We start from the raw sequence: 22,852 nt of genomic DNA, 5'->3' as shown, positions 1-22,852 counted from the left end.
TGTGGAATTCTGGCGATCAACTGTCTCAAACAGTTTAAAAGAAATCTGCTTTTACTCACATCCAAACCTGAATACCTATCAAAAAAATATAAAAACAAGTGTTATTTGCATGTTTTTATTTTGTTATTCTAATTGTATGATGTTTTTAGCCACTTTCTAGCATTTTTGAATTTAGACGTAGGCAGAACACTGACATTTTACATATTAATTCCTCAGAAAGAAGAGACAGCACTTACTTTATGTAACTTTAGACAATTTAAAAGTCAGTCAACTAGACTGAGCTGGTCATTTAGGTTACTTTAGGAGCCAACAGGGGAAAATAATGATCATAGTGAGAACCTAAATGACTAATTTGACATTGTCAACTGTATCTGAGATGAATCCCATTCAAGATGACTGTAATCAGTTTCTCGTATAATGCTGCTGTTGTGCAATTTACATCAATTTTTAGTTCTGATGGACCTTTTGTTTATAAGCGTGAATGATTACCTTGAGGCTGAATCATTTTGCTGCAGTGTAGTCTGGGTGGAGACAACCTCTGAAAGATCTTCAGAGAGCCTACTAGATAGCTAAGTCAAGCTAGGCTAAATATTTCAGCTTATTCAGTAATACAACATTCCTGTGTGTATGCTTGATTCCTGCATCGGTATTATTTTATTCAACAGTCTTGAATTATGGGTATTTTTGTTTTTGTTTTAGTTTCCTGTTTTCCCAKCCCATGTTACTTTTGCTTTGAGAAAACTGCTATAGCATGGTTTGGATTGAGCTTCTTATTGTGATTTTTTATAAATCACAATAAGAATTGCATTGCTAAGAGAAATTGTGTATTCTTAGCTTTTGTTTATTTTCAARCATCACTTACAATTTTTTGACTAAAATGTACCACTGGACCTTTACAACATTAACATTTTTAAATATTAAACATTTATTTSTCTCAAACCAGTTTCCACACAAAAACTATTTAAAAGTGAAACACTTGTTCTAATTTATACTTTTTATTGCTTCCAAGACCTGTAATAAACCCCAGAAATGTTTGGTGATATAAGAAGTCTCAMAAGTTGCATTTGTTACTTCAGACAAGCCCACTTGTGTGAAACAAAGCCACTTCTTTTGCTGAATGTCCTTCTTACCAATGAAATACTACTAGACAGATGTTACATAACAGAAGGAAAAATAGTAAGATATGCAACTTCCTTATGGAGAGTTGCACACTTTGTTTAAAAGATTTGCTTCCTTGTGTATATGTAATCAGATTTTTCTAAAAAAAAAATAGTTTTTTTTTCCTCCTTTTTTTTAACAGGATAATGCAAAAACTTTTATTCTGAGAGTAACTGCACAAAATTCTTTTCTTTTCTTTCTCCCCTCCCCCCCTCTTCCCTCCCAGTTTTGTACATCCTGGACAGAAATATAAACTTGATTGTTTTCAGGGCTGAATTCTGATTTCATTCATCTCCATGAAACCATTTGGAAGAATCTGTATRGAGATATGTTGCTGATATATGTGACATAAAAAAAGTGGCAAAGTAGGTGTAGAATAGACCTAAATCTAAAGAGTTCTTTAATGTACTTACATTTGACCTTGAATAAATCATCTGAGAGGAAGTAATGCAGCTATCATACTCACCTTGCTATTAAATTCTAGTAAGTGATGTGACAATGTAGATGCACATTGTTTGAATTATCATTATTTAATCAGGAAAGAATGGTTCTATTAAGCAGTTGTATTGGAACAACTTGCTAAGATACTCATGCAGATTTGAARAAGAGAGCTGAAATTTGAGGCAAGTGTTCTTTATTAAATGTCTCTACAAGTACTGCACACTTAACCCTTTTATCTGAATTCTGGGCTGTGTGAATACTAAAAGAAGGTTATCAGCAATACTTAGGYGTTTTTATTTCTCTCCCTGAAGGCTTTTTCATTAATGTCACAGTACAGAGTAATGTAAATGGGAAATTGTTACCTAGCATACATGTACAAAAGCTGCCTTACAATYTTGACATTTATGCTCTGTTACAGAGAATAAACGGATTTTTTCCTTAATTTGTAAAGCTATAAATAGTGCCATGATATCCAAGAGCCACCAAAGCATTCATATGAGAATTTTAACGTTAGAAGAGAGATTTTAAGTCTCAGATTCCAGGCTTTCTCACTTTATTTCTTGTTCTCCACTGTCATTTTTCTTCTCCAATTGCTTAGCTGATTTTTAAACGATTGCATTTTTTGCTCTACTCATTGATTTATTTCTTGTGATGATTTCCCTTTTCTCCATTTTTTCCTTCAGATCATTAAAAAATCAAAGTTAATATAGTTCTGAAAGTGATTTTCAGCACTGCAAAACATAGTACCAAGTTTAATAGCAGATTTAAAGAGTTGAGATTCAAGTGATTATCTTATGTAGTAAGAGATACGAGTCACTGATTCGGACTTCTGATATGTAATTCATAGACAAAGGTCTTTAATCATAGGAATATTTCGTGTTAGGAGGCCTAAAATCAAGGAAGTTTTTTGTCTTGGAATCTCTATCCAGAGACTAATAAGGAGATCTGTTAGATGATGTATGCTCATGARTATTGAGGGATGAGTGTCTTGATTTTCTTAAAGAGCTATTCTGCCAGCAAGGGCAAATGATGTCCTACAAGCACTCATCTTTCAGAGCCAGCCTAGTTGCAGAGGCTTCACCTGAATAGTGAGTGTTCAGATCCAGGTTGTTAGCTGACAGTCTTCTAAGCATGGAGAACTCAGAGACTCATTTTTATGTTAACACCTTTTTAACATGATAATTCAGAGGAACTAAATCTTTCAAGCTCAGTTCATCAATCTTTGTGCATTGCCATAAGAAAAGGAGACATTCCAATATCTCTTTGAAATAAGGAAATGGATATTTTTACTCATTTTTAAGTTTTTCCCCAAAAGAGGACAACCCTATCTGGAATTGCTTACATTTCAATTCGCTACAGCACGTTCATGCTTAGTCATTCAGCTATCATTTGAGTCTCTGCCTTTGAAATATACAAGCTGACTTGAATATTTAAGGTAAGAACCCTCCAAAAGAGCAAAATTCCTCCTAAACTAAGGTGCATTTTCTTTCCAACTGTTATGGTGACCAAAATTAAATACAACTTATGTACTAACTTGTACACCTTTATGGAGCTCAAGTTCCATTGCTTATGTGGATTACTTCCTCTATTTTGTCATTGAATAAGAGCATTAAGGAAAAGAAGCCAATACCYCCAATATGTGTTTCTTAAGAAAAGTCATAGTCTTTCTATCTCAGAAGCAAATTCTTAATCTCCCAGCTGAATGGGGATTGATTCATGAGAGATGGTCACTTCTGTGTCTGAGTAATCAGTAATATCTTCACTATACAATATTTCTCAAGCTTTCAAGAGGATGCTTTTTGTGATTCGTGGGGATTGACATGGTGACTGAACCTCTGATTGTTTACATTACATATTTTGTGAATTCATGCTGGTTTTGTGAAGTGAAAGGAATATTTTGGGTTTGTTTTTCATTTCCTTACAAGTAGACCAAGAAGGAAGTTTCATACTGTTAAAAATGATTTCGTATTTTCCTCTTCTTGCAACAGATATATTTAAATTAGCTGTTAATACTTACAGCTTCATTAGAAATGTGTTGTATTCATTAAAAACAAATTTTTAAAGTAATAAAATCATAACACTTTGGCTTTCTATTTTAGTTTATCATTGGAGGAAAAGTAAAGAAATGTAGTTACACAATTCTTGTGGAGGAAGAATATACAGGAGCTACAATGCCTTGCTAGGGAACAACTGCAAAAATAGAAGGGCACATTGCCAGGAGGGAGTAGGAGCTGGAGCAGCAGTGAGAAAACTTCAGCTTGGAAGGATAGAGGAGAATGGGAACAGAAGGTCTCATCACTGCTGGAAGTTGTGTAGCCACCTGTTAGGCAGTCATCATACATGAATTTGTAGGATTGGTCTTTCAGAGTGCAAATTTTTCCTTTCTCACTGTTAGTACTTTCCTTTTTCTCACGTTGTCATACACACAGTCATATATCTGTGGTGCCAAGGGTGATCCAGTGAGAAAATGGTGATAATCTTTGATAGCTCACTCTGGCTTTTTAGATTCTGTAAGCTTTCGTGCGGCTGATCACTGATTTACAGCCTAGTCCTCATTATRTGTCTGGATAAATTAAACAGGAGCTTTCAGAAAGATTTAATCTAATACTTTTCATCTGTAAATTATTATTACTATTAGAGTTAACATGCAGCAGAAAGAAAATGCCTATTTTTAAGCAAGTTATATCTTTTGCCATTACTGCTTTCTCAGGTATCAGTTCATATTGACTGCATTTCTCTTTTTCATATATATATACGCAATGCACATTTAAATTAGTAAATGTTGTGCATGTGATCTAATTTTTTTTTATATATATACAGCCATGATTTCATCGGAGAATTCACGACAAGTTATAGAGAGTTATCTAGAGGGCAATCTCAGTTCAATGTGTATGAGGTAAGTATTGTGAATATATTTATTCACTTTAAGGAAATAAGTGAGAAGACTTCCARTATCTTAATGGGAAACTGGTCAAACTCACACAGTGCTTGCTAGAATTGAAGTGTTGGAATTATTTCACATTTCTCCTTTTATAAAGAAGGATAGAGGGTCTAAGAGCATTGCCTTGAACCAACCCAGACAGCTAAGCTGGTATGGTGTAACTTGAAGCAAGTACTGGGTTACTCTCATTTGTGTCTCAGCAGTTTGTCATTTATTTCTCCTTTTGCCAACTGTTACACGTTGTGTTTTGCATGCTAGTTTCTCATAGACAAAGAATATCTGGTGATTTCTACACCAAGTGTACATTCATATACATTTGGTTTTAACAGCAAACTTAAGAATTTCACCCAGTTTCAATACTAGAATTAGAAGTTACAAAGACATTAGCTGTCTTACTGATAGTTTTTTCCTATGATCAGTTATCTCTTTGCTTAAAAATTTGCACCAAATTTCCAGCTAGGCTTCACTGAGTTCATCTGCCAGTTGTTGGGATTGATGTGCATTTGTCAATTTAATTACGGAGTTTTTAGTATTAGATAACTTCTAAATGCAGAAAAATTTTTGTGTATTGTAGGTGAATGTAGATTACAGTCACATTTCCTCTTAATATTCTTTCTCTTCTCTTTTCTCTTCCCTGCTGTCAGAACTGTGCAGGCTTCTTTATTCATTCCTGTTCTAATAAATCACCAGTCTAACACTTCTTTCTTAATGCAGTCTGGAGTTACTGGGATTTGCAAAAATGTAGACTTATTTTTTTCCAAAATGAAGCTTTACTAAATCTTCAAAATATGCTGTAATTTATTCTTGCGAGCAATTGGTGAGCTAGTACAAACAAAAATTGAGATGCACAAACTTAGGGTATCAGAAAGGAGCCCATTTTTAACATTTTTATCTTTTATCTATTGACAGCAAAGTCTGAGCATTAAGGCTCATACATTAAAACTTCATTTTTGAATTAATAACACCCCTCAAATCTCATTCTGGAATGAAAATATAATGTGAAATTTCAAAATGTGTTAAATAAGGAGAGGAAAAGATTTAAAACTTTTTTTTTGTCAGTAAGAGGTTTCAACTTACAGACTCTTCATAAGGAAATATATGACGTTCAGAAGTCTTAGCTCTGACTTGTTTTCTTGCAAATCTTAAGAAATTTCATTTTCAATTTTGAAACCTCATTGTTTCCATGTATAATTTAGATAACTTTGGATTTACCTTCAGTTGATAAAAGCATGTAGTACAGCAACTGCAAAGGCTGTGAATATGCTCCAGAGCTAGAAGGAACACAAATGTGTTAGAAATATGCTATACCTGAGATAATATGTTCTGTCTAAATTGTCTTAGCGTAATGGTCAGCTCTTGTGCTGAAATAGCATGMTTTTCCTCCTTTTTGGTCCAAAGGTAGTATGTTTGCCCACCACCATCCTGTATTCACATACTGGCTTATCTGGGCGTATGTCAAGCATCTGCACTGTTGTGTCTTCCAGAATTCTAGCAAAAGGAAATGATTTCTTTCCTATATAGGACAACATGAAGTGTTCCAAGTTCCTCCTCCCCCCTCTTTTTTTCTTTTTTTTTTTCATTTGTACCAAAAGCCAGGAAGTACTCCTCCTAATTTGGGTGATTTTGTTGCCTGATTGCACTGTCTGTCATTTTATCATTGCTTTTTCTCCCAGCTGTGGCTTAGTGCTTAGGTATGCAGCAGTATCTAAGCATTTCATTCACCTTTCCGGTTGCATACAATCTTCATACAGAATAACTACAGCTATCTTCTTGTGATACTGACATGGTGAAGGTGCTTGGGAACAGGTGGTCTGCTTAACTGGAGCAGTATTACCAGGAAGAGATGATCTCTGCAGGGGCTCAAGGGTAGCATAGGGAAATAATGCATGTATTTCAGGTGCCTGTATATACTCCTGTGAGAAAACACATGCTATTGAATTTTCATATATGTATGCATATGTCCAGGCATTTGTGTTAAAGTTTCTTAGCACTCTGCATTTCATACATGCTCACAGACTAAGTGAATGGATTGTGCCCAATACTCTTGTTTCTCTCAGCTGACAGCTGAATTGCATGTTTTGCTCTGTACTTCTTTCATAACTTCATTTATCAAGATTTGTAAATAGCCTTTTTAGTTTTATTTTTAACTTCATGATTTTATTGTCTTSCCCAGTCAATTCTGTTGCTATTTTTGCTGTTTTTCACTTACGGATGTAAGCATTCATACAGCATGAAAAACCTACCGTTTAGGCAGAGTATACTCTGTGCTGTGTTTATTATCCCAGGATGCTTAGATGGCATGGACAAGAAACCTTAGAAGAGTTTGCTTGAGAAGTTCATATTGAGTGCTTCAGGTAACAGTCATGAACCCAAAGATCTATGTACTATATGTGGATTTTCTGGTGTGCATTTTTTAGGATTTCCAGACAGTGTACCTGTCATATAACTCTTTGACAGATCCTTTATACAAAATAAATTGGTATAAAATAYAAAATCCTTTGCCCCTTTCAAGGTTTATAAATGGTGCTAAACACATGAATGGTCATTTCTCTTTGTATTTTGAGTTTAGTTATTGTTTCCTTTCTTTCATGTTAAAGAGGATACAGTCTTCTCTGTAATGAGCTTAAGTATGTRTCAGTTGACTAGTGAGTGTAACACAGGAAAATGCAGTGTCTGCCAAAAGTCCTAAGAGAGATACAGGAAAGACCACAGTGCATCCTACTAGAAATTGCCTTCGTTTTGCCTTGGATTCTTGGAGCCTTGATCATTTGAGTTAAATCTTGATTCTCATCTTCATGCAATAGATTGCTGTTGGCAAACCACAGTATAATGACTATTCCTGGGTCTGAATATTGGCAGGATTGTTCTTCTTAAACAGGGTCTTCTCTTGGAAAATGCCATCATACACTGAGCCCTCCAGTCCTCCAAAAGTGTCTTGATAGAGTGAAATGGACTGTTTTAATGCATCAGCAGTTCTAAACCTTGTTTTAAATAACGCATGCCAAGTATAGGAGCTGAAAAAAAAAAATCAAGGCTTAGCACTTCTTTGCCTATAATTCTATTGTTTTGCATATCCTTGAAAGTATTTCTCCTTTGTTATATTCTGAATTTCTTTCCTGGCTTGGACATGGTATTTTGTGTCTCATATTTCTCTCATATTTGTTCATGTTTCTTCAGTGGCACTATCCCTGGCTTTCAAATGTTACCAGCAGACAAGCTAACCAAGAGCACCATTGATCTTCTCCAGGAGAAAGTGATGCCTAAGGCTCCCAGCAGCAATATCAACAGTAGTCATATATGTCAAAATAGGAATAACTTTTCCATCAAGGAAAAAGTGTTGTCTCTCTTTAATGTAGTCTTGTCAGTTTAGAGCATCTCCTCTTTTTCTTAAATACCAGCAAAGTAGTTGTAGCTCAGAATCCCTTTGCTAAGTAATGCCACCTGATGGCTTGTGGATTCGCGTGGGTTGTAGCTTGGTCCATGACTGGCTGTGTCAAGGAGTACKCTCCTATTGCCTCTTTGTCCATTCTGATAGTGGAGCCTATTCCTAGATTTAGACTCTGGTATGTTTGTAGATTGATGAAACTCCTGACTGGCTGTTCTGCACATATCTTTATAAAGCCATTCTTAGACCAGAGTTTCTTTCTTTTCAATTCTGCTTCTCCCGAGGATGCTTCAGAAGTAAGACAAGTTCAACTGATGTAATCATGGTGTAATCAGGATTACAGTCTCCTATTGCATCACTGACCTGACTCCTACCCTACTACCCTTCTGTCATACCATCTTAGTCATTTTCGGTTTCTTATGAAATGACAACCTTTTTCTTAAATATGGTTCCTGAGCAGCCTGTGTTTGCCCCCCACATCACAATCGTTTGTGCTTTGCTATTGCTTCTGCTTGATCAGTGTCTGCAAGATCAGAACAAAAGGGATTGGACAAATTCCTTTTAGATTTTTTTGCATTTAGAAACTGACCTAAGGGAGAAAGAGAAATGTGTGCTTGATTGGGTGTCCTATATTTTGCAATTAGAAAGATTACTATAACAAGCTCTCTTCAATTGACTTTTTTTTAATAGCTAAGAGTTCATGTAGTTTTCTAGGTCAGTGCATGAGTGGRAGGCTTTCAGAGGCTAAAAAAAGTGCTTCATTTATAAAGCTATCTGAAATTTCAGCAAAAACAAAGAACATAAATATAACATAATTATAGCACCTAGAAGTGCAGGAGAGAGATAAGCTGTGATTTAAGTAATCTTTGGTCCCAAGTAGATGCCTTGTTTTCCAAGGTATTTCATTCCAAGCTCCAGTGAATTTCCTAGCAATTCCTAAGGAGCTAATTGTCAAGTTATCTGAAGCAGAAGATTCAGATGAATCTCTTCTTTGGGCAATTACTGACTGCTGGCAAGAAATGTGCCACTAACTCAGGCCTGACCACTGGCTTCGGGATAGCTGTGAATGAAGGGCCACAGGGCAGGCAGGCAGTCTGTTAACTTCATCATCCTTTTCTGGGCAGTCATCAGCAGGGCTCACCTTCTGGCAAGACTGATTCAACAAAAATCATTGCATTGTTCATAATACTACATAGATTTAATTCATTGTTCACCAATCCAGCCACTGTTAATTAAGAAGTGGAGTGAGTTTTTTTTTTTTGAAAGGATTGGAGGGCTTATGTATGTGGAAGACCATAAAAGCTTTAAAGAGTACACTCCAGATGTTGGAGGGAAAGACGGAATCAGTTTTATATAGCCTGTTCTGGAGACCTCAAATGTAGTTATCTTTCCTGCCTTACATTTCAGAGGTGTTCTATGTTGTACAAGGAATATAATTTTTAAATATAATTTAATTTTGGGTGAGGGGAGATTTCTGGAGGACATATTTTACTAATTTTTCAGGCATAATCGTTTAAATAATTCATAGCAGTTAAGCAGCTAAGATACCTACTGGGATTGTTTTCATTTCTTGTTATTTAGAAAACATCTGTGAGTATTTTGCAGTAAAACTTGGCAGTAAGCCACAAAGATTTGAATTTCATGGTTTCACAGGAGAAGGTTGATCAACCTGATTAGCAAAATAATGTTTTACTTCCAGTTCCGTGCACCATTTTGAATGAAAAAGGAATACATCTTTAATGTGTTTGCAATGAATCTGACTGAGACTTGCCTTTGAATGGATAGGTATTCAGAAGAGAAATGATTTTTTTCATGTCAACAGTGGGAAAAATGGCAGAAATGAGCTCAAGACATTCAAGAAAACTGTAWAATGCTTGATAGTTCTCTGAAGATTTGTGTATACTGGGAATGCATTGAGCCTTCACAGTTCCTGTATACCAGCCAGGTGGTGGTTTCAGGATTAGGTTTAGCTCAGCTGGTTAGAGTGTGGTGCTAATAATGCCAAGGTTGTGGGTTTGATCCCTGTATGGGCAACTCGTTTGAGGGCTGGACTAGATGATCTCTAGAGGTCCCTTCCAACCTTACCAATTCTATGATTCTATGATTTTCATCAAGTGATCTAACTAGTTTCCATTTTGGGGCAGTATGATCTGGGCCCTTCTTTCCTTGCGGTTGCTCTTCTGTTAGCCAGATGCTGTCATTGCACCAAATACAAAAACTAGTAGTAAAAAAACTGTCCTGTTTCTCACATAATACTGGGTAGAAGATGGAAACAAATAAACTGGAATATAAATAGGTTCATTGCAAGACCAAGGAGTGATGACCCAGTACACTGAAACACTAGGGCAGAAAAATGCAGAATTTTGTGAAAATTCAGAGCAGTACTTCACTGAGCACTCAAAATTCAATGAACTCTCTTAACTTTGTTGCCTAAGTCCCCTGATTGTCAAATGTGAATAGCAACACTGGAATACCTAGCCAATACCATGAAGATAAATTCATTGTTTTAGAAATGTGCATACATCCCAGCTTTGAGGTGCATGAGTAAAGTGTGCTGAATATATTTAGAATCTAATGAAAGTAGACTGCTTGCTCCCTTGAAAGTATCTTAAGAACTATCTTTATGCTAAATTATAAGTGATACTACTTTAATATTTTTATTTGTGTTTCTAGGTAATAAATCCAAAGAAAAAGGGAAAAAAGAAAAAGTATATTAATTCTGGAACAGTAAGTAAATATGTTCTATAATACTGGATGCTTTCCATTTCTCTTGAAACACAGTGTAGCTGACGTAATTTAAGAGAGTTAGACTGGAACCTTCTTTGAAGGACACAACAGTAAACTATTTATTGTAGTACCACATTTCATCTTTCAGACTATTCTTATTTGAAGAAARTGATAAAAGCTGTGATCCAAGTGTGATCCAGTGAGTTTCAAAATGATCTCTGCTGAAATTGCAGTTAAATTCTTCAAAATTCAATTTTCTTTGTAAATTTAACTGATGAGCTAGCATCACTAGCTGCTGATTAGTTATGTCTCTCATGGTTGATACAAGAAGAATCAGTTTGTATTACCAACAGGTTTTGATAAACTTATGTTGAAACTTCTGTTACTGTAATTTGGGATGAGAGTTTATTGTTCTTTTATTCATATTCCATATTCTGTATTACAATTTACTCACTAGTGATGCAAAGAATTCCTTCCAGAATTTTCTCAACTTCCATGTTCTGGCATTCAAGACACTTACAGTATTATTTATGGAAAATGAATATAAGTGCTGAAGAATTGTTTCTAGGAAAGTCTAATCAAATTTTAGATATGATTTTTGAAAACACATCCAGAATGTTTTTTTCCTGCATGAGCAATTCCCTTGCAGTCAGCAGTGCTGCTTTCAATCTCATTTGTGGCCTTGAAGGAATGGTTTGTTTTACTTACATTCTTTTGTAAGTCATTTTAYCAGTAGGAAAATGATCATTTATTTTTACTAGACCATTTTTAAATGAAAAAAGTAGGCAGCAGTATGTCCCTGGAAATCAACCATACAAGATCTTACCCACCAAGAAATCATATTTTTTCTAATATATTTCTTCTCCTGTATTCAATGTGTTAGAATAAAGTTCTGTTTTGTTAAATCAGTGAGTTAAGAAATTATGAAAAAGTGATTATTTTAAGTCGATACTGAAAGTTAATATACTCAAAATTGACAGTATGAAATCAGGCTCAGGGTACAGAAGAGCAAAATATGTAACTGCATATATATATTTTCCTGTTGGTTTGGGCTTTAAATATACTAACACTTTCACAGGTATCTGTCTGCATTTGAAAGAATGTACTTCACTCATGTCTATGCAGAAAAAACAATYGTGTCTTGTTATCTTTTGTCCCAAATTGCAATGGAATTTCTGATAAAGGCTTTGGTGATAGGGATTTTCTTTCCTCTGCCATGCTCTCTGCTATTGCTTTATAACTTCTTTTCTTATCTTGTCCTCTGTGCCCCCATTTGCCCTTCATCTTCACACCATCTATCACATTCATAACTTTATTTCCTCACTTCTACTTTGCCTTCAGGCTTCCCTTATGCTTCTCCAAGTTGTCACTTCCTTATAAGTCTGTCAACAATGTACCTCTTCTTCCTATCATTCTTCACGCTAGATACTATTTGTCCCACAGTCTTCTCAATTTCCAAGCCATGTACCAAAACCATCACTCTYGCTAATGAAAAGCTGGCTTTGCAAAAATTTCAGTGAAGTGGATATAGATCACTGACTACTATCTCACTACTGCTTTGAAGAACTATACCAACACAGAAGCCATCTTAATTCATTTTGACCTACGGGATCATTTSAAATTCAGACAAACATACTAAGCAGAAATGTTTCTGAAAACATTAATTTCAAACAAAGTAGTGAAATCTTAAATTCACTGTGCAAAAGCTAGAAGGTCAGCAATTATTGCCTCCTTCTCATTGCAAATTTGCATCATAGGAATGTTTTGAAATTTTATTTTGTGCTACTGTTAGGAGACAAATCAAATTTTATTTACACTGAATAATATCCTTTCCCTTTTCACTCCTTKTATCTCTATCAGTGGATTTACTTTGAATAGTTGAGCAGTTTTCACTGAATTCCTGATGCCCCTGATGTACTTCTGTTGGGAGAAAGTTTCATGTCACTTTTTGAATAAAAGGAAAATGATCTGAATTCTCTGCTTTGTGAATGTTATGCAATATCTGAAGATATTGAATGCTGGATCTTTTCTTCTTGAGTTTAAGCTACTGTTACTCAAGCACTGGAAAGACCAGTAACACTTTAGACCACTGCCTGTGTTTTGGTCCCATATAATTTCTGAGTGATATAAGTTGGGAATGAAGAAATTTCTTATTTTCACATTTTTGTATGTTATATTCCACTTCAAATATTTTTAAATATTACATGTAGAATTTACTACATTCTTTTTGTTCTTGGCTTCCATCAATACTCGGTATTACTTTTAATATGTGATGAAAAAGGACATATAATAATTGTAAATGAATTCTTTAAACAAAAGTTAAATTATTCATAGAACAGATGAGTTGTTGTCTGGCGTCTAATATTAGTGTATAGATGCAGTGTACAGCAACTAGCAGCCATGCCCATGGTAACCTGCCCTGAAACCTTCTATCCCTTATCTTTTTTTTTTTTAAAGAAAAAGGTTACAAGTAAATTCTGGTAGACTTCCAGACTTGTCTCTTCCCTTTCAAAAACTGCTTACTGAAATTGTACTTTTTATATCTTCTTTTTTCCCTAATACTGTAGGAAATTATAAACTAACTCTAGACCTCCAAAAACATTGTGCTTATGTCCCTACTTGTTTGATTGGGAAATGACAATTCATATCTGACTCTCTTTCATTTGCTTTCAGGTAACATTGCTTTCCTTCCTAATTGAAACAGAAGTTTCATTCCTTGACTATATTAAAGGCGGGTATGTGATTGGCAACAACTTTTCTTGTTTCCATAATCTCAGTATAATTCACTAATAATTTGTGTATGTATGTTCTATGTATATGATGATGCTAAGTGACATCTGTAACAGCTGTATTGTTTCCACATCTCAGTCATCACACCTTAACTACATAAAAACTACAAATTGTTTTTGATGTAAGTTGGATCATAAGATTACTGAATACATTATGGAATGTCATTTATGATGTTGGAATATGTGATGGCACAAAAATACTGAGATTGARTAATGACTTTTCATCAGCCAGTGAAAAATGAATTAGCTGAAAGGGAATTACCTGTATTCTATCAATATAGTAAAATATTTTTTCTGAATACACTAACTTTTGATGTGTTTAATATAGGCATTTGTTTAGAATCTTCTCCATTTAAAGTCATGTTTCCTGAAGGGAAAATAGAGACGGAAGCATAAAATCGCTTACCCTAGAACATGCCTGGAATGGGACTGAATCTCAGAAATTCCTGTTATTTTTAACCTCACTATCAGAACAGATTTTTCCTCTAAATATTGGAAACAGTTTTGGTATAAGAGCTCTCAGAGTCTCTTAATATGGAGTTTTGAAGCATACAGTCTGAATATTCTTTCCATATTTATTTTAGGGCATTGATTAATCATCAAGAAGCAACTAGCTTCTTTTGTGACAGGCTTCAGCTAGGCTTCAATTGAAATAGAAAAGTAGTCTGTGTTTTGTTTTGGCAGTAGTAATATAGGRCTTCATTTTTGTTCCCAGCTATGGTAATCCTACAAATTAAAATGTGCTTAAAATAAATTCCTAATGTGTTTTCCGTTGAAGTTAATTAGATTAAAGTGATGCCACCAGTCATAATTGGTGGCATTTGAGATGGTGGAGTTCAGGATCCTGCAGGAAAGAAGTAAGACAACAAGCTGGATTGCAACCCTGGACTTCAGGAGAGCGGACTTTTGGCTCTTCAGAGACCTAATTGGAAGAATCTCACGGGTTAAGGCCCTAGAGGGAAGGGAGGTCCAGGAGAGCTGGCTAATATTCAGACATCACTTCCTCCAAGCTCAAGAGCGGTGCATCCCTATGAGGAAGAAGTGCAGCAAAGGAGGCAGGAGACCTGCATGGGTGAGCAAGGAGCTCTTGGCCAAATTCAGACAGAATAAGGAAGTACACCAAATGTGGAAGAGGGGACAGGCTACTTGGGAGAATTATAGGAATGCAGTCAGAGTATGTAGAGATGCTGCGAGGAAGGCTAAGGCCCAGTTGGAATTGAGTCTGGCAAGGGATGTCAAGGGCAACAGGAAGGGCTTCTTCAAATACATCAGCAGCAAGAGGATGACTAGGGAAAATGCGGGCCCGCTACTGAATGGGGCAGGGGCCCTGSTGACAAGGGATACAGAGAAGGCAGAATTACTGAATGCCTTCTTTACTTCTGTCTTCACTGCTAAGGGCAGTCTCATGAATCCTGTAGCCTGGATGTGAGGGAGAAAGTCCGGAGAAGGGAAGACTTTCCTTTGTTTCAGGAGGATAGGATTAGAGATCTTCTGGGCAAGCTTGACATCCACACATCCGTGGGCCTGGATGGGATGCACCCACGGGTACTGAGGGAGCTGGCAGATGTTGTTGCCAGGCTGCTCTCCATCATCTTTGAAAGGTCCTGGAGAACTGGAGAGGTGCCTGAGGACTGGAAGGAAGCCAGTGTCACTCCAGCCTTCAAAAAGGGCAAGAAAGAGGACCCAGGCAACTCTAGGCCAGTCAGCCTCACCTCCATCCCTGGAAAGGTGATGGAACAGCTCATTCTGAATGTTGTCTCCAGACATAAGGAGGAAAAGAAGGTGACCAGGAGTAGCCAGCATGGATTCACCAAGGGGAAATCCTGCTTAACCAATCTGATAGCCTTCTGTGATGGAATGACTGGGTAGATGAGGGGAGAGCGGTGGATGTTGTCCACCTTGACTTCAGCAAGGTTTTTGACACTGTCTCCCATAACATCCTCCTACAGAAGCTCAGGATGTGTGGGTTAGACGAGTGGACAGTGAGGTGGATTGAGAACAGGCTGAAAGGCAGAGCTCAGAGGGCTGTCATCAGTGACATGGAGTCCAGTTGGAGGCCTGTGGCTAGTGGCGTCCCTCACGGCTCAGTACTGAGTCCCATCCTGTTCAATTTCTTCATCAACAACCTGGATGAAGGGACAGAGTGCCTCCTCAGCAAGTTTGCTGATGATACCAAGCTGAGAGGAGTGGCTGAYACACCTGAGGGCTGTGCTGCCATTCAGAGAGACCTGGACAGGCTGGAGAGTTGGGCAGAGAGGAACCTYMTGARGTTCAACAAGGGCAAGTGCAGAGTCCTGCACCCAGGGAGTGCACAAGTACAGGCTGGGGGCTGACCTKCTGGAAAGCAGCTCTGCAGAGAARGACCTGGGAGTGCTGGTGGATGACAAGTTGACCATGAGCCAGCAATGTGCCCTTGTGGCCAAGAAGGCCAATGGTCTCCTGGGGTGCATTAGGAAGAGTGTTGCCAGCAGGTCAAGGGAGGTGATCCTGCCCTGGTGAGAGACTCAGCCCTGGGGAGGCSTCATCTCGAGTACTGTGTCCAGTCCTGGGCTCCCCACTCCAAGAGAGACCTGGAGCTACTGGAGAGAGTMCAGCTTAGGGCTACAAAGATGATCCGAGGGCTGGAGCACCTGCCCTATGAGGAATGGCTGTGAGAGCTGGGTCTGTTTAGCCTGGGGAAGAGAAGACTGAGAGGGGGGATCTGATCAATGTGTACAAGTACCTGAAGGGARGGTGTCAAGGGGACGGGGACAAACTCTTTTCAGTTGTCCCATGTGACAGGACAAGAGGCAATGGGCAAAAACTGAACAACAGGAAGTTCTGCCTGAACGTGAGGGGGAATTTCTTCCCTGTGAGAGTGACGGAGCMCTGGCACAGGTTGCCCAGAGAGGTTGTGGAGTGTCCTTCTCTGGAGGCCCACGTGGATGCAACCCTGTCTAACATGCTCTAGGTGACCCTGCTGAGCAGGGAGGTTGGACTAGATGRTCTCCAGAGGTCCCTTCCAACCTTACTGATTCTATGATTCTATGATAATTACTGTCTAAGAGAGATCATCAGTAAAATAGGTGGACCACCATTATATTTAAAGTTATGAAAGATCACAGTGTGAGATTGCACTCCACACTGAACTGATACCTTGTAGAGAGAGAACAGATCATTGGTAAGATGTGCTTCTAATTGTTGACCTTACTCATAGGCTCCTGCAAACTGTAAATTCTTTTTTTTCTCTCGAAGTTTAGCAGCCTCTTTGATATATTTCTGTTCTCTCAAATAGTTTAATGTGGAAGTTAGAAAAACAAAATTCATTGCTGTTTTATCTGTCCCAAGAAGACAAATATTTTCAAACAAAGAATGAAGTCATAGTCTCTTGTATCTTAAAGCACAATGTCTTTTGGCTCATGAAGATTAAACCTTATGAGAGCATTTTATGTATAGCACTTAAAAATGGGAATGYGTAATTATAGTCTTTAACATGGATGTAGAGGTGCTCCTTTTTAAATCCTTATTCTATATCCTTGTAGAAAGATATGATTTTAACTTGATCATGTGGTCTTTCTTTTGTGGCTGAGAGTATTCTCTCATTTGGATAGGATGCAGAGCCTCTGCAACATTTCAGATTTGACTGTTTGCTGTTACAATGTTTTTTGACATACAAGACTGAAGTCATTTCCTTTCTGGAAAACTCTAGTTCTTTGTGTAAAAGCAGTTCTGAAATTAAGAATCTAGTAGGATATAATTGAAATCTTAYGCTGTTAAGTTAATCAGTTGCTGGCTGGTGTCTGCCTCTGCCATTCCTGCTACTGCTTCCAGGGTTTCAAATTAATCATAGTAAAATTATTTTACACAGGCTGGAAAACAGTTGCTTCCCCTGCATGTCCCATTATAGGTAGAGGTCATGTATTTCTATATTTTGGAATGAAGTGGAGAGTGGATACACTTTTCGGACCCTCTTTGTAGGATGATTTTAGGTATTATACTGAATTTTGTAAAGTAGTCTGTACTGCAGTTGCTCTATGAATCTCCACCAAAGCCATCCTTTTATCCAAATTTGTCAGTTCCAGCTTGGTGTTTTCTTTCCAGTCACACATATTGGAACGACTTTGTTTTGCCTGGAAGAGCCCTACCTCTTATGGGGTTTCTGTTTCTCAAGTGAATTGAGACTACCACATACCTATATGAAGATTTATGGTTTTGTGTCCACTGCTAACTTCAGTGGTTATGGCTGACTTTCAGAAGGAGTGCTATCCATCATTCAAGGTCAACACTGTGTCAGCAAGGCACAGTAATAGAGGGAAGGAAGTGTGTTCCAGGATACTTCTGGACCACAATCAGGCTTTTCTAGAATTGCTATCCTTGCCTCCAGTTAACTGGAAACACTCAGTGCTTCTTATCTCTTTGGATCCTACAGTTTCTCCACAAAGAGGATCTCATTGGATTGTTGACCGTGTTAGAATTTCTTACAGTTTAGCAAAAGTAAAAATATCAGACGTGCTAATGAAGGTACTACTCTATCTGTAACATCTGAAGAATATTTTAACTGTATGCTATATAGAATTTTATCTGTGTATTTGCTTGACATGCTGTTCCTGAGGCAGCTGTATTGTTGTGGGTAGGATTCTCCTGGCTTTCTGAGTCCATTTGCAATTACCAGTACAAAATTCTTGTGCATGCTGTTAGTCAGACACTGTGAATGACAGATATGGATACTTGTAGCACTGAGCTTCTTCTGGCTATGGTTTTGTATGAACAGTCACAGTTGATCTGTTGTGGAATCCTGATTTGGACAAAAGTTGATGTATTTTTAGTAGGGAATCCTTGACGTTAAGAGGAACAGGGGTTGCACAGGATTCCTTGTTTTGATTGCTCACTCCGTTAGGGCTTAAGTTTCTTCTATTTCCCTTCTCGTAAATGTTCTTGTTGTGGACATTGACAGAACCAGAAAATGACCGCCATGTTTACCAAACCTTTGCACAGAATGAAGAATATGCATACACAGATGCATGAAGAAATGGTTTTACTTCTGGAGTAGTTGTGCGCATATGCCACAACCTGTTTTATTACTCATTCATCCAAAATTCAACTCTACAATAATAATATGCAAAAGGAACTGAAGAATAAAATTTTATGTTTGAAGTTGAAATTACAAGAATAGGGTGGGTGCATATGTAATTTTTTTAAGTGTGAGTTATCAAATTTCTGCCAGAGATATTACAAGTTAATAAACCTATTTGTCTACCTTCTGTAGACAAATAATAAAAAAAAAGAGTAAAAGTAATGCTTTGTTATCTTACTGATATTTTGTATGCTTCTCTATAAATGCAAATCAAAGAAATCCTGTGATATTAATAATTGCCATTCTAAMGCTCTTTTCCTCTTCATAAAGAACGCAATATAATTTAGTAGGATGCTGTTTAAATGCATGATTGGTGGTACTCATCATTTAATTATTTTATACAAAATCTTTTCTTACTTAGTGATTCATACAGTTATTTCTAAGTACATGACAGTGAAAACTGTAGAAGTACTTTGATAAAATGTTACCTTTCCTTCTGCAAMCTATACATTTTTATTCTTTGGAAACATGACCAGGAGACTGAGTCATTTTCTTGGTGTTTCTCTTCCTTCCCTCATCTCTGATACTATTACATAGCCATTTCAGTCCAGTTGACAGGTTTTRGAGGAAGAAGGAGAGAAGATCTCCTCATTAATCAGTCTGTTTTTCCATCCAGTATGTCCTGAAAATTGTTTTTTTAGTTCTCTGTTTTATTCCACTTAGTTGAGCAAGGGGAAAAAAATACTGATTCTGCAACAGACACAATATTGGCTTCTCTATCAATGGACMCTTATGAGATCCTGCAAATTCAGAACTTTCATTATAATTGATTTGAGATGCCTAGAACTAATACTCATTTAATAGAAAACTTGATAGCTTTAACTATGACAAGTTGAGACTACAGTATTGATTTGAGTTATATTTTGAGTCTGCGTCTGTTTAACTGGGATGTTCCTTTATAAGTATCATCAATACTACTATTTTTTAAAGACCCTTGAAGAATGAAATAAAAGTTTGTCCCTTAGTTCTAATTTATTTTTACTACATAATGCTGGATTTTATAGCAATATGGCAGGAAAGAAATGGATGTCCCCTTTGCATCTTTTACATCAAGTAGATGCCATATTACTAGCTCACATTCTGCATTGCCCCTGTGTTCTAATATTTAGTCACATATTTTGCCAAATTAACATACATTTAAAAATTGTTTGTACATTCCTATCAAAACATTTCCAAATATGTCAGTAACCCTTAGAATGCAAGGAATATTGCCTTGAAGAAGAATGCAGTAGAAATTATCCTAGCTTACAGGAATGGCTATGGCACAGTTAAAAATTCTGATAAAGTAGATAAGCTTATAGGCTGCTCTGCTTTGACTGCGGAAGAGGTCAGGAGTTGAATACCTATCTGCAGGACTTAGAGGACAGGAATGGCACTTCCATGCAAAAGTTTCTAGCATGCTTGACTTACTAGAATAGGGTGTGCTTCTGAGGTAAAACTTTACTGCAGACTCAGTATACCTGAAAATTCAGGAAATGTGTCCTCTTTTTTGTCTCAGATTAGTGAAAAATAAGAGTAAATTTTTTCCTCCCATCATATTACAAGTCTTATCTTCTTTGAAGTTTTCAAAGATGAACACCCACAACTTGTTTGAATTCTAAGGGTTCTGGGCATACACGTTTAACTATTGAATCATTGATAGTCAAAATGGAAATTTAGAGGTCCTTTTATGACAATTATTTTAGTCCAACCAGTACACCATGACATGCAATGGCATGTGTACATTCTGAGAAGACCTGGTGGGAGGTACAGCTGCGAAGCAAGAGGAGCCATAGCAATATATTTTGGAGGCTTAACCATGTATTTATATACTTGGAGAATAGGCTAAGARTAATGAGCTCTTGCAGAGCTTTTATCAGAAAAATCTTCTTTATGTTGATACTGCATTTGGCCAGGTAAATATCTGCTAAGGGGAATTTGTGTAATTACTACCACTTGGGACTTTTTAGAATAAACAGCATGGAGAGAATACAGCCTCTTAGTCCTGTTAGTTACTCCWTTAGCTCAGTCATAGAATTTTACATAGTAAGTGATTCTGAAACCTTCAACAACTACCCACTGCTAACCTGTGATCTCCCTTCACCTCATAAAGATGCTAGCTGTGAAAATAAACTCATTGTGAAGCAATGAAGGGATACAGGTCATTAAAAAGTCTCTAAGGATATGAATAGTAGTATCATCAGTGCAGGATTTTGTTGGTGTGCGTAAAATAAAACAGGCTACTGAAAGGATAAATGGAAGTACTCAATGTTGTCCATCCTAGATTYTGAACAAGGATTTTCTCTTTTGCTGGGGAGGAGGGGCAGGTGGGTTTAGAGTGTATCTGATCATATTATTAATGACTGCCATGTGGATTGACAGGGACTGAAATCTGGAACTTAATAATTTCCAAGTACTTGAATTCTTATAGTCACTGCTGTTGTAGGCTTGATTTTTTTGCCTGATATCTATAATAGATCAAAACTTCTGTTTGTTACCTTTTGTCCTTTTACCAAATGCTGTGTTCAATGATTGAATAATACTGTTTCTCATTGTGCCTAAACAGACTGTGGATTTACCATAAACTTCAGTATAGTTAGAGTGACCTGTCTTCCACAGTTTGTAAATATGAAATTCTTGTCTTGTAAATTGGCATTTCTTCAGTGCAGATTGTGTACTTATGTCAACTAAAATCTGACCTATATTCTGCCACTGTGCTTGGGAAGATTCTCTAAGTGCTAGATAGTGTATTCTGCATTGCCYTTTAGTGTGTTGCAGTTGCATTTTAAGATATTTAGACATATATGCAGGAATAATAATATAGCATCCATATACGGCTGTGAAAAAGAATCTTTGTTTTTCAAGACTTTTTAGRTATAGGTGTATATACCTCATTCTTCTTACATGTTTTGAGAACCTTTCTTTTTCTTGCGAATTTTCTTGTTCAGTCTTGTCTTTGGGTATAGTTCTTGCTTAGTGACTATTCCATTTATTTTCTGATAGTCTGCATATAGTTAGAATAAAAACCAGTCAGTTACACTTTCTGTATGATTTTGAGTACTTTTGGAAAATGTTTTTCTTTTGCTATTGCAGTAATTGTAAGTCCCTTCTAAGAGCATCTGGCTGATTATTAGAAGAAAACACCTCAAGTTTCACTCACAATTTTCACATGAATAATTGCTGAGTTTTCCACAGCATCATGTGAAACAGTTCTGTATATTGTTTTGCCAAAGATCTAATATAGATTTTATCTACCAGTCCACCTATTTCAATCTGAGCTAACCATTAGGGTAGCTCAGCATGTCCATCCTAAATAATCATTCCATAATGCTGATAGATGCATATTGCTTCACTGCAGTTATTTTTTCATAGTTTAGAAAAAACACTAAGCTAAAAWAACTTTGTTAAAAGCAACTAGTTAAGCTATGCTTTTAAACAATGAGCATCTAAAGTAAAACTTATGTTGTCTGTCTTTGTTTTAAAATTTGGATCATTTAATCAGGCATCTATTTTTGTCTCAGACTTAAGTTTTAGATGCTTTTAAAAATATTTTGAGCTTTCTCATTCTAAGTTACTAATTTTCAACTACTATCCCATGCAAAAAATGCAGTAATCTGAGATCTTTAAAAAATAGTTCTTACTGTTGATGAAAGTTGATATGTCATTAATAATAACAGTGGCCTAATAAAATTCAGTTAGTAGAACCTAAGAGTTAGTCTTTTAAAAAGGAACAAAGCCTGTAGTAGAAATATAAACAGAAGGACARTGGACTGTCAGACATACTCATTATTTCTAATTTGGTTCCAGAGTAGCATTATTATCATGAAAATATTTCTTCAGATGTCATCCAAATTAATTTGCCAGTCATCCCCCTTGACTTCCAAAATAGTTGTATCTGATGTTTCCACAACACACAGCTTCTAAAATTAGCATTCCGAGATTAGTTTTTTAATTATGGCCAGTTAATTTTTTCAGTCCTGGTGAATAGTTGAGATACTAATACCTTTTCATAATAAACTTTCACACAAAATGCCTATGTTTRCAGTGTTACGATTGCTTTTGAAAATCTTTTCCCCAGTAGTTCTTATTTGAAATTGAATTGTTTGTTTTAGGTTTCCACACCCAGTTTTGTGTTCAAAGAAGATTCAATTACGTTTTGATAATAATAACTATGAGAGTTGACCTTTATTTTTATACCTTTTTGCAATTTATTATTCCTTTCCCCGAGAGGATACCAGTGCCTTAGGTAACTGAGGCTTCTATATCTCTTTTCCATGAGATCATATTCAGAGGGACATATTTTAGCTGTATTATATATA

The 22,852-nt window shown here is 36.6% G+C and overlaps 1 protein-coding gene across 1 annotated transcript in view; it reads left to right on the top strand.

Moving 5' to 3' along the window:
* CPNE8 (copine 8) overlaps window positions 1–22,852 on the top strand; it is a 110,011-nt gene that overhangs the window by 68,407 nt on the left and 18,752 nt on the right. Inside the window, exons 11-13 of the mRNA XM_085297832.1 lie at window positions 4,420–4,495; window positions 10,599–10,652; window positions 13,326–13,387. Coding sequence (XP_085153958.1) covers window positions 4,420–4,495; window positions 10,599–10,652; window positions 13,326–13,387 — 192 coding nt within the window. The remainder of the gene's footprint in view (window positions 1–4,419; window positions 4,496–10,598; window positions 10,653–13,325; window positions 13,388–22,852) is intronic.

The sequence above is a fragment of the Rhea americana genome, unplaced genomic scaffold, assembly GCF_003343005.1.
Source record: "Rhea americana isolate MKP2758 unplaced genomic scaffold, rheAme1 scaffold_1, whole genome shotgun sequence".
NCBI lineage: Eukaryota > Metazoa > Chordata > Aves > Rheiformes > Rheidae > Rhea > Rhea americana.
The sequence above is the reverse complement of the archived record's forward strand: the minus strand, read 5'-3'. Positions and strand labels throughout refer to the sequence as shown.